The sequence below is a fragment of the Saccopteryx bilineata genome, chromosome 3 (assembly GCF_036850765.1).
Source record: "Saccopteryx bilineata isolate mSacBil1 chromosome 3, mSacBil1_pri_phased_curated, whole genome shotgun sequence".
Lineage (NCBI taxonomy): Eukaryota > Metazoa > Chordata > Mammalia > Chiroptera > Emballonuridae > Saccopteryx > Saccopteryx bilineata.
The window spans coordinates 8,729,359-8,741,819 of NC_089492.1; the positions used below are offsets into that span (position 1 = coordinate 8,729,359).

Consider the following 12,461-nt stretch of genomic DNA (forward strand, 5'->3'; position numbering starts at 1 on the left):
TATTTAGTAAGAAGAAACAGAAAGACTTCTTTGCCCGCGCCGTTCATACTTTCTATTAGAGATTGGAAGCTTCTTTACTAGAGGTTAGTTTTTACGTGGGGTGCCAGAGACATTTATAACCCCATTAAACCAGTGAGTGTGTAATTGCTTGCAGTTTAAAAAGATTTGAGATTTTTCTCTTTAATAATACATTCTAAGGTTTTCTAATACAGAAGTCGGGTAATTTGTGCTGCTACTAGAGAATGGGAAATTGGAAAAAAAAATAATACTATGGTTTATTTTACATTTCTTGGCTAACATGGAATTTCCCAAAGGTTTTAAGTTCACTGTTTAAGTTTAGTTTTGTATTATTTTGCCTGAGTGATTTTTTTAGTGTGCATTTCTCTTTCCTGAATACATGTTGATTTTTTTTATTATGCTGTCAAAGGCTTCAGAACCTATTTCATTCCATTTTTTTGTTTTTGTTATCTTTTTTTGTTTGTTTTTCATTGTTTTAGTGTTAACGATTCGATGAGGTTTACTTCTGCAGAAAGGAAAACCCTCTTGTCATTTGTCCGGAATGCCCTGCTAAGCAAGCTGAATGACCTTTATTTCTAAAAGTGCAGAAACAACACTTCGTATGACTTTCTTAAGCCATAAAATGCATTAGTAGTTAATTCAGGATTGTTAGTGCTAGACTTCTAAAATACTACTTAGTGTAATGAGATAGTCTTCTGAGGTCAGAGCCTAGAGTTCAGACACTCGAAGAGCAAATTTGTCCTATGTAAAGCAAGGCCCATTCCGTCTGTTATTCAAGATTTAGAGATTATTTAGGTTTGTAATAAATATATGTAAGGAATTTATGGTACGTTTACAAAAATGTAATAGTTTTTCTAAGTTGCCAGTGTCTGATTAATTCTTGTTAAGTATATAAATACTTTTATTTTTAAAACACAGGATTTATTTTAAAGATTAGCAAATGGATCAGGGTTAGAGAGGCACGAATTTAAAGCATGCAGACAGACCAGGAATTATTACGTGAGCAGTTGAAGAGAAGTTTAGTTCAATGACAAGGGTTCCAACAAAGAGAGGCCTCTTCTTTTCATAAGAGTCAGTATCTAAGCCAGGTTTAGATTTTGTGTCTCACATTTTGGAGGTAGAGATATGGCGAAGATGCCTGTGGGGCCGATACTCGCGGTCCTCGCCGCCATTCACATGCAGGTTCCCGTTAGACTCAGACGGGCAGTGAGTGGCGGTCCTCACTGCCATTCACATGCAGGTTCCCATTAGACTCAGATGGGCAGTGAGTGGCGGTCCTCGCTGCCATTCACATGCAGGTTCCCGTTAGACTCAGACGGGCAGTGAGTGGCGGTCCTCACTGCCATTCACATGCAGGTTCCCATTAGATTCAGACGGGCAGTGAAGAAACAGTGGAGCCAGAGAACAGTGGGCCATTCCTTTATTCAAGTCTCGCACCAGCCGATGAGCCAACACACAGGGAAAACGCTTCCCTCTTCATTCAGAGCTCACAGAGCCTGGACACATTCTCCGGTTCCACAACCAGGAGAATCTTCTCCGGTTCCTCCTAGAATCAAAGGCCCCACCAGTCTCAGCGGAGCTCGCAAAGCCCCTCAGCTCTGGTTCCCCACCTGCACACCTTCTCTCTTTCTGCAAAAACTGGCTTCTACCTCAGCACCCTGCATTCTTTCTCTGCAAAACATTGCTTCTCTCCTTGCCCCTTCTCCTCCTTTTTAAAACTTTCTGGCTGGAAAACCTCTCCTCCAGCAAACATGAGCAAGACAATGGCCCTTCCCAAGCAGGAAAGTAATTTGCAGTTTCACAGATCACATACCTGGCGCTTCCCAGTGCCATTTTTTAACACTAAAAGTGAGCTAACTAAAAAAATACAAATTTTACAAACTCATTTGCCTAACAATGCCCAAGCCCAAATCCATCACTGAGCGATCGGACACAGCTGTTGGGTTCAGACAGACAGCTCTGTGGGTTTCAGTGTCCGGCCTCGTGTTTCTCCCACACCTCAGAGCTCTCCGTCCTAAGTGTTCTTCATTAGTATTATGGACACACTGCTGCCATGTGTGACCCAGCTGTTGTTACGGGGACTGTCCCTGGAGGCGCCTGTCAAGGAGGCGGCTCTCTGCCTGTGGTCAGTCAGCAGCTCGGGAAGTCGCTGTCGGCTCGGGGCCCGCTTTGCTGCAGCGGGTGGGAATCTGGCCGGTCACACACACAGAAATGACTCCGGCGAAGAGGATGAGTAGAGTGTGTGACCTGTTCAGAGCAGACCCAGTTGCTGGGGAAGGTGCAGCCTGCTCTCGTGGCCAGCACGGGAGGGAGGACAGGGCGTGGTGGGTGAGCATCCACCTCAGAGCCAGTGTGTCCCCCAGTGTCCTCAGTCCCCGCATGGTGCCTGGCTGGTCAAGGTTCGGGACATGTTCCCCCCTCCCCCGAAGTTAGAAGTGGGAGGCAGCCAGACAGACTCCCACATGCACTTACCGGGATCCACCCAGCATGCCCACAAGGGGGCGATGCTCTGCCATCTGGGCCATTGCTCCACTGCGGCCAGAGCCATTCTAGCTCCTGAGGCGGAGGCCATGGAGCCATCCTCAGTGCCTGAGCCAACTTTGCTCCAATGGAGCCTCGGCTATGGGAGGGGAAGAGAGAGAGAGAGAGAGAGGAAGGAGATAAGGAAGGGTGGAGAAGGAGATGGGTGCTTCTCCCATGTGCCCTGGCCGGAATCAAATCCAGGACTTCCATACGCCAGGCTGACATTCTACCACTGAGCAAACCGGCCAAGGCTGGGACATGCTTTTGAACACAGAACTCATAGCAGGTGGGACAGCCTTACAGGGGCACCGTCGTGCCTGAGGGCCAGAAAGCGGCCGTCCTGACCTCACCGGCCATCAGGGTGGCTTATTCAGCTTCCTACCTCCTTGCCACCGCATTCCAGGTGTTGCTCATGAGCTGGATATTTATTTGAATAATGTTGTCTTGCTCACAAAAACCAAACAGGAAGATCCTCCTGAGATTTATGGCTCTTGTAGACGTTCTGAGGAGCTCACTTAGGGTTCACTGAGGTGGCAACTGCTGTGCACACACTTGGAGCTTTGTCAGCCGTGCTGCCTTGGTGAGAGGTGTCCCTAGTGTCCCCCATTCCTTTTTCCTGTCCTCAGTGGCCCAAAATGAAACAGTACAGATATTTTATTGTACCAGAGTTTATCATGGTTCTAAAGCTGTGTGTGTCTGAGTTCGTTCTCATATTATCTTTATAATGGTGTTTTCTCTGTGTGTTGTATAAAGTGCTTAAATTATAAGCAATAAGATCATCCATGAAATTAACTCTATTTTCAAATGTTCTGCCTTTTTTTCTCTGTTGCTTTTGCCCTTCCTGATCGAAGTCTAGGAGAGTAAGTCATTACTTTTTGTGAGAATGTATTGTCCTGTTTCCGTGTCTGACACCCATGTTCTCATTGTACAGTCCCCGTCCTTGGAGGGTGTCCCGCATTTCCACGGGGACGCCTGGCGGGCCGAGCGGTCCTGACCAGCAGTGGGGAGATAGTGGGGTTCCAGTGTTAAGTCAAGCTTGTTGGCATCTGTGTTGTCCTGCTGACCCTCGTCACCCTTTCATTACATAATACACTTGCCACTGCAACAATCCTCTTTCTTCACTAAAAGCATGGTTATAGGTATATTGTGCAGAGCTCTAGTTCATTGCAAAACAAGACTTTGATAACAGTGCTTAATACCTTCCTGAGAAGGTGCACTCTTTACCGTGGGTGTTCAGCAGAGCACGTGAAGGGACAGAAGGTGTGCCCAGGAGAGAGCGCTGTGTACAGGCTGCATGAGCTTTGTGTGTGGTCCCCGGCCGTGTCTGCAGCCCTTCCTGGGCTTGCCGGGGCGGCAGGTGTCAACCGGCTGAGTCATAGAAGAGTCTCCCCCGCAGGGTTTGAAGTCAAGCTGGCTTCTCAACCAGGAGCCCGAGACCTAGGCCCCAGGCCCCAGCTCTGCCTTGAGCTTGCTTGCGACTCTGCCCATTGGTTACCGGCCGGCTTCCTCCTCCGAAATAAAGACGAGGACCTGACTGCTCAGAAAGTCCAGCCGTTCCCTCAGCCCCGCCGGCGGCCCAAGGCGCAGCGGCAGACCGGGCTCAGGAACCGGGGCGTTTCCCGCAGGCGTGTGATCTGTGCTTTGTCCCCCCAGGACTCCCAGAGCCGCCAGGGGGGCTACAGCATGCACCAGCTCCAGGGCAATAAGGAGTACGGCAGCGAGAAGAAGGGCTACCTGCTGAAGAAAAGTGACGGGTGCGTACCAGCCCGGCCCGGGTCCCCGGGTCCCCGGGTGCCTTAGCACGCTTCCTGAGCACTAGTGGCCTGCGGGCTTCTTCCCGCCTCTCACGCAGGAGAACACACTCATTCAGGTTTTCCAGGCACTCCGGTTTTCCTAGGGTGGGTCTGAGCTTTAGCCTGCTGTCTTTAGAAGAAGCAGTCATTGTTCTGTGGTCCCTAACTGGCACCCGTGACTTGGGACACACAGTGTTTGGAAGGCAGGGACCAAGCAGAACACGAAGCAAGCAGATGGCTGGCTGACTTGGGGCTCACCCGCCTCTGCCTTTCATTCATTGCCGGATTCTCTGCCTGGGGCGCCCACCCAGCCGCCCGGACCCCCACCTGGGGAGTCGCCCTTGCCTCCACTCTTCCCTCTGACATCCCGCCAGTTCAACAGCAGCCCCTTCTGTTTCTAACGAGAGAGAATTTCTGTCTTGCCGTCTCTGCTGTCTCACTCCAGGACCAGCCCCTCCAGCTGCCCTGCGCTGTTTCAGCAGCCTCCTAACCGGCCTCTGTCACTCACTTGTCCCCTTCTCCGGTCATGACTCCCCAGCGCCCAGAGTAGCCTTCTGCAAACATACAGCACACCAGCTCTCTCCCACCCTGGAATGCTCAGCGCCCCCCCCCCCCGCGGGATCCCTGACCCCCCTTTCTCGCCCGTCCCCTCTTGTGCCATTTGCTCCTCGGGTCCTGCCACACTGGCCCGCTCTCTGTGGTTTGCACAAATGGCCCTGCTTCACAGTAATGTATAAGTAGCGCTGTGGCCATGCACTTGAGTAATTGTCCTTCTTCTATCAAAGCTGCTTGTTTTCTGATTGCTTGTGGGTATGTGCTCCTTGGCTTGAAGCCACATCCACTTTTTGTTTTAATTTGTTAAACTTGCACCTATTTCTCCTACAAATCTCTGGGATGTAGCCTTTCTTCTTTTAAACTGCTCCCCAACGCCCTGGAGTCTGAGGGTCACGGCAGTGCACGTATACACTCTCCTGCTGTAGATGCCCACTGTCGCTGTAGCGCCCCATTCGCTGTCGGAGACGGCGCGGTGAGGGGCACCCTGTACACGCTGGCTCCTGAGTGACCTCCACCTGGGCTAATGGAAGGCAAACCAACACGTTCTGGTTTGCGTGGATCTATGGTTTGGGGTTGTTCTGTTTTGTAATGATGACTGTGCATACCCTGCGTGACTGCACGTCCCGGGTGGACCAGCCCCGAGCCAGCCTGTGTTTGACTCGCTCTGCAGGATCCGCAAAGTGTGGCAGAGAAGGAAGTGTGCCGTCAAGAACGGGATGCTGACCATCTCACACGCCACGGTGAGTGCGTCCTCTGGGTACACGCTGCCCCCGCTCTGCCACCCGGCCCGGGCACTGGGAACGCGCAAGCAGTGATGTCACTGGCCCTGGAGTGGTCCCCAGGCATGGGGGGAGGGAGTTGGGTCCGAGCCTTTCAGACTTCCCTTTGCAAAAGAAACTGGTCTTCCTTGTCCTGGGGAGTCTGTCCTGCTCCGTTCTGCTGCTCCACCAGAAATGCTCCTCTGTGTTCTCTCAAACCAAATCAGGAATTCTTTTAAAGTTAATCATCTTATCCTTTGGGAAATATTATTGGTTGTTGTGAAAATCTAGTTTTCTGAGTTATAAAGATGACAGAGGATGTTCTTTGTATGAAAAAGTCACGCAGGAAGCAAAACGGTGAGTGTAAAATAGGTCCAGTTGTTTTTATTGTTACTGTTTATTGAACTTCCTCAGGAAGTCCCTCGTTATGTTAAGGAGTCTATAAACAGTGAATAATAACATTGCCTCCATTAGGACTTCCCTCTTATTAGTAATAAAGGCAATTTAATAGAAAGTAGAAAATAGTTAAGCTGTTAACACTTACATCCCAGCTGTCTTCAGACTGTGGGACTGTGTATGTACCGACGTCACGAGTGTCCTGTGGACGGGAATGCACTCTGCATCTGTTGATGTCAGGGATCTGTCGAGGATTTTCGCGTTTGTTTTTTGTATCACCATTTCCAGCGAAAAGTCCTGTCTTGACAACAATCCATGCACTTGTCAAAAAGGTTCACTCCTGATGGTAAAGCCATGCACAGTAAAACCAGTAGTCATGAGTTTGCCCTTTAAAGCTAGTGAGAAATTATGTTTTATTCTTAAAAAATAGAATGGAATGTATCAGGCAGGAATGGATATGGCCGAATACACGGAGAATGCTGACAGCGGTGCAGGTTAGCCCGGGGGGCCCGGTGTGCAGAAAGGCTCGTGGGCGGAGTTCAGCATCCCGTGCCAGCGACGGCCTCCAGTTAGGAGAAGCAGTTCATTGCCAACGAGATAGTCGAACTGGTCAGTGAGCACTGATTACATTGGCAGGATTTTGTTATTCACGGGCACGTTTAGATTTTCCTCCATTGAGGAGGAAAGAAAACACCCCTTATTTAAGTGCTTCTTTATGCCAAACACATCATAAAATGTATTTCACTTAATCACAGATGAGGACACGATGGCAGGGGGAAGCACCGTGACTTGGCTGGTCTGTGGCAGAGTCAGGGACTCCCCCTGGGTGCGTTTAGCCGCTCATCCCACAGAACCCCAATGTCTTGGACAAGGGGCCTGGGACTCCGGGAGGTCCACTTACCAAGGTCACACAGCTGCTAGTGGCCCAGCCGGTAACCTGGTACAGGCCAGGACCCTGTTCTCAGACACTCCCACTGACCTCGAGACATCACTGCCCCTTACCAGCCCGCCCAGTCTCCCCAAGCCTGGGGCCCCGGGTCTTACCGTCACAGACACAGTTAGCCGTGACCCAGGAGGGCCCAGCAGTCGGTGTGGGGGAGGCATGGACTGGACGTGCAGGTCCGATTCTCTGGTGGCCCTAAGCAGAGTATGGCTCCCGAGAGGGGATTCATTTGTAAGGACAGTACAGTACTGACAGGCCTGCACTTCTGTGATAAAAGCGTCCGTGTGGCCTCTCATGGGTCAAAGGTCCCAGGGAGCTACAAGGTTGACCGATCGCTGGGCGAGATCCAGAGGCGTCAGCATGGTCTGCGGACCTTACATCCCGCCTCCCTGGGACTGGCCGGCGCTCTCCAGGGAACCGCTGTCGTGAGAGAGGTGTCGGCTGCAGCCCTGTTGGGTTAGATGGAACGTGTGGTCAGCAGCTGCCCGGATGCAAGTGCGTCTGGTCCCCAGTCGGCTTCCCGGAGCCAGATGCGTGCCTGACCCTGTTCTGATGTCATTAGCTGAGTGGCTGTAAGTAGTGTGGCCCTGAGTTGGGTCTGAACGGTGGGTGAGCAGGAATATCAGTACTTCTGTACTCTGGGGTCGTGTCCAGGTCCCACACAGGTGAGCTCTTCTGACCACTGGACTGCATACAGATTGGGAGTGGCTGGGGGGTTCGCTGTGTGCGCCCTGCTCTCTGCCTCCCCTTCCCTCGCACTCCTCTGGCTGGGACAGCCCTCAGGGAGCATTTTGCCAAGTCACGTGTGGCTTACCCTGTTCCATAGCTGCCTGTCTTGGGCAGCACAGGGAGTTGGGATGTCACGGAGTTGACGAGCATCCGTGGCAATGCTTGCTAGTAGTTTTATGACTTGTGCAATTTGTTTAAAATTTTTTAAAAAAGTTCTCTTCCACACTCCCTTTTTCCTTCCTGCCAAACATATTCCTGTGGCCAAGCCAAGAGCTCTGTGTGTTCGTGAGGCCCTAATCAACAGCAGATAGGGCACCAGCCGTGTTGTTTCATGGCTGTGAGAATGGACCATGCATCTGTCACGGCTGCGTCTGCGTCCCCACCGAACATTTACTGCGTGGCCTTGAGAAAGGTACTTACTGTGTGAGGACTCCAGTGGGGACTAAGTGAAAGCCCTGGTTGGGTGTGGGGGCTTCGCTCATAGCAGCCATTGCTGTTGCTGTCACCTCATTGGCTATCGCGGGCAGTCCTGAAATTGAGTGACAGGCAGCCTTTCCTACTGCAGACATTGCAGATGGGGGGGGGGGCACGTCTCCTGCCCCCCGAGCAACTCAGACGAAATGGGTCTTTCCACCCACCTTCTGGTTCCCCCTCACACACTGGTTGCTATGTTCTCGTCCCCACTTTGTGTTGGCTTCAGACCACACTGGTTTTGCTGCCAGGGACATCACTTGTAGTCACATCCTGCTCAGAAGAAAGGTCTCTGTAGCCAGTTTTGAGCTGGCTTTTCCTGACTCTGCAAACACCATTGATTACTTGGAATCAGATGGAAAATTGAGACCAGCAGTTTCCTGGGAAAACATATGGAGCTCAGTGATTTTTGGAAAAGTAGATCAAAAAGCCTTTGTTGTCGAAAACTTGGGGCCTTTGTTTGGGACCTCTTAACACCTGGGAATTCCTCCTGCTTTGAAGAGCCTCCCATCAGTGACACTTGTGCAGATGCTCTTGTCACAGTGACTCAAGAGAGGGTCGAGTGTGATTTAGATGAAGGCCTGGGCTGCTGGCGTGACCACCCTCGTGATCTGCCTCAAGGGCCATTCTCTCCCCAGCTCACTGTTCTAGAAGGAAATCCATTTCTTTGTGCCCCTGCACAATGGGCAGCGTCCCAGAGGGTCTGATTGGCAGACTCACTGCTTTTCACGTCTCTACAAAGACATACATGTTTTTCATTTACCATTCAAAATAATGCATCTCTGGGAACCCAACTCAGTGAGAATCTCTTAATCTGCTATTAACGATAATAACTGATAGCAGCTTGCATCTATGGACCATCTAATATGGTCTAAGAACAGAATGTTTTCATTTCAAAATACCAATTCTAACAAGTCTGTGGCGAACAATGTATCAGTCTCAAAGCTGAAGGGTAAAACCGCACCCTCCTGGCTCCTCTCTCTCCACCCAGCAGCCCCTTCTGTGTCTTCACATCTGCCAAAGCCCTCTGCAGCACACTGTCCATGGCTTGTGGCCTATAGTTCACCTTTTTTTTTTTTTTTTTTTTAGAGACAGAGGGAAGGACAGGCAGACAGGAAGAGAGAGAGATGAGAAGCATCAGTTCCTCGTTGCAGCACCTTAGTTGTTCATTGATTGCTTTCTCATATATGCCTGGACCGAGGAGGGGGGCTCCAGCTGAACCAGTGACCCCTTGCTTACATCAGTGACCTTGGGCTCAAGCCAGCGACCATAGGGCCATGTCTGTGATCCCACACTCAAGCTGGTGACCTCAGGTTTTTGAACCTGGGTCCTCAGCATCCCAGGCCAATACCCTGTCCACTGCATTACTGCCTGGTGAGGCTGCAGTTCACCCTTTTGATCCTCCTGTTAAGATCTGGTGTTCTCCCTGAACCGGTGTGACTTTGTGAGTCACTCTCCTAGAGGTTGTGCATTGTAACAAGGCACCCCGCCTTAATCTAGAGGGAGGTTGGTAATGGTAGAATTGCATGTATCAGCTGTGAGGACACGCCACAGGAAACATTTGAGAAATAATTAGTAATCTAAAATAGTAGCTAACATTTACAGAGCAGCACGGGCCACATGCTACATGCTTTCTGTGTGTTCCTGCTTTCGGCACATCCCGTGAGGTCCAGGGGAGGAAGTCTGAAGTCACACGGCCACCAGGTGCTAGAGCCCGATTGGAACCCGCGAGGCTGAATGGCAGGGCCACAGCCTCCCACAGGAGGCGGGGCTCCAGACCCGTGTCTGCATTGCCTTAGTTCATTAGTGGGCAGGGAGGGCATCGTCTTCCTTCTTTGCAATGAGAACACTTGACACCCGGCAGAGGTGCCTGTTCATGGCTCTGTAGTGGATGCCTGGCCCTAGACTCAAACCCAGGTGTTCTTGCCTCCAGATCAACCTGCGTTTCTCTGTTCTGCCGCGGACCCTGTGCCGTGAGCACACTGCCTCCGTTCGTGAGCGGGACTTGCTGCGGGCACGCCGGCGGGCCCTCCGTTCCCGCAGTGCGCGAGTTTCCAAGTTCTTCCTGCACTGCCAGGCTCTGTGGACTGACGGACAGTAGGCGCTCCACCCGTGTTTGTGGGATGACTAAGCCGGGCAGGGGGGCCTCCAGCGTGGTCCTTGTTGCAGTGACAGTGTCACCCCCACTTCTTCCAGGTGCCCCAAGGCACTCCCTTTTTATTTTCCTTTTACATTGCAACATTGTCTAATGTTGATTCTCAAAAGTAGACTGACAGGTTCCTTACTGCAAATAAGATTTTCAAGAAAGTCCCTGTTTTCAAATCCACCTTTCTTCCGTGTCCACACATTCTGCCCACCGGGATTCAGTCCTGTGGGCCCAGTGGCCGGGGGCTCTGAGGACTTCACAGTCATCCACACGCTAGGGTGAATTACTTCAGTTAGACCAGTGGTCCCCAACCCCCGGGCCGCGGACCCATACCGGTCTGTGGGCCATTTGGTACCGGTCCACAGAGAAAGAATAAGTAACTTACATTACTTCTGTTTTATTTATATTTAAGTCTGAACGATGTTTTATTTTTTAAAAATGACCAGATTCCCTCTGTTACATCCGTCTAAGACTCACTCTTGATGCTTGTCTCGGTCATGTGATACATTTATCCGTCCCACCCTAAAGGCCGGTCCGTGAAAATATTTTCTGACATTAAACCAGTCCATGGCCCAAAAAAGGTTGGGGACTACTGAGTTAGATGGTCCACTCCAGAGCGTCCATTTTGGCTGCAGGATGGTCATTTTGGAACTCGGGAACGTGTCGAGAATGGGTGGGATGTCTCAGCAGGAATATTCACTGATCTCGAGGAACATGAGGAAACTGGCCGTTCAAGGGCAGGAGAGTCTGAGAGGGAAGAAAGATGTTCTCACTTATTCTGCAAGTGCCCCCAAAGGCTTGCCTCTTCAGAGAAACAGTGTGAGAAATGGGAAGCGCTCTGGGAAGAAATTGTTCACATCTCGGCTTGCTTTCCTCTTTCTGGTGCACAGTGGTCAGTTTGCTTCAGCCTTGCTGGCCCCTCAGGTTTCCCAGCTGAGAAGTGGGTATAGCAACAGGACCGAGCTCATAGGGTTATTGCAGGAACTCAGTAACAAAATTTTGTAGGAAGTACCATATTTCCCCATGTATAAGATGCTACCATGTATAAGATGCACCTTAATTTGGGGGGCCCAAATTTTGAAAAGAAATGTATTACATAAAGTTATTGAATTCAGGTTTTATTTATCATAAAATTTATACAAATCCTTAGTGTCAAAACTCCCATCTATTAGCTTGTCCTCATCTGTGTCTGATGACGAATCACTGTCTTCAACAATGAGCACAAAAACAAGCACAAAAAAGTGGAAATGCAAGTAAAAAAATCTACAACCGCCATATAAGACGCACCCAATTTTTAGACCCCAAGTTTCTCGGGGAAGGTGCGTCTTATACATGGGAGATACGGTACGTGACCATTGCCGCACACCGTGAATGAGAACTGTTCGCAGATACCCCGCAGTGCTTGCTGAGAGCATTCTTAGTACTGGGGCTAAATTTGTGGAGCCGTGCTCTTTGTGCACTGGTGGGTGTTGGGCATGTACCTGACTTCTTGCAGCAGGTGATTGTGGTTCCTGATTGCTTGCCAAATATGTGTGTCCCTCCAGGGCAGAGCAGGTGTCTGAATAAACATTTATCGAGGGGAACGAAATGGCCATAATCTATGCGGCTCCCTCGCTGAGCCCTGGTGGAGAAAGTAAAGAGCTGTGTTAGTTTATCATAGTTACCCTTTCCCCAGAGCAAGTGCAGCCTGGCCGGCCGGCCAGTCAGACTTATTTCCCAGATAATCAAGGACGTTCACTTCTTATTTGTGAAGCAGAGCAGTTGGGGGGGGGGGTCTTTTCTGGATACTCACCCTAGCTGTTTTCTGCTAGTGGAGGAGCACGCCTGCGCCCACGGCTTTAACTCCCGACAGAAACGCCCACGTGGGTGCGTGCCGATCTGTCGTAGGACACGTGTGCAGCGTTTGTTTTCCCGCGGCCCGGAGACATTCGTCACAGGTGACTCATGCTGTTTCCGCGTGCGTGCGTGTCTGCTGAAGTCTCGGGGACTTTGCTAGCAGGATGGCCATCTTCTGTTTGGGTGGCGGGGCGTCGTGTCAGAGGGAATAGCTTCTGTTCGGGGACCGTAGCCAATGCTTCCCTGGTGGAAACATTCCCCAGAACAGAAAACTTGAGTGTGTGTCCCATGAA

At 50.7% G+C, this 12,461-nt stretch overlaps 1 protein-coding gene across 3 annotated transcripts in view; it reads left to right on the top strand.

Moving 5' to 3' along the window:
* Window positions 1-12,461, top strand: part of ASAP1 (ArfGAP with SH3 domain, ankyrin repeat and PH domain 1) — a 315,266-nt gene that overhangs the window by 245,451 nt on the left and 57,354 nt on the right. For all 3 annotated transcript variants that reach the window (XM_066265648.1, XM_066265647.1, XM_066265649.1), the window contains exons 12-13: window positions 4,195-4,295; window positions 5,560-5,629. In XM_066265648.1, the coding sequence (XP_066121745.1) occupies window positions 4,195-4,295; window positions 5,560-5,629 (171 nt within the window). The remainder of the gene's footprint in view (window positions 1-4,194; window positions 4,296-5,559; window positions 5,630-12,461) is intronic.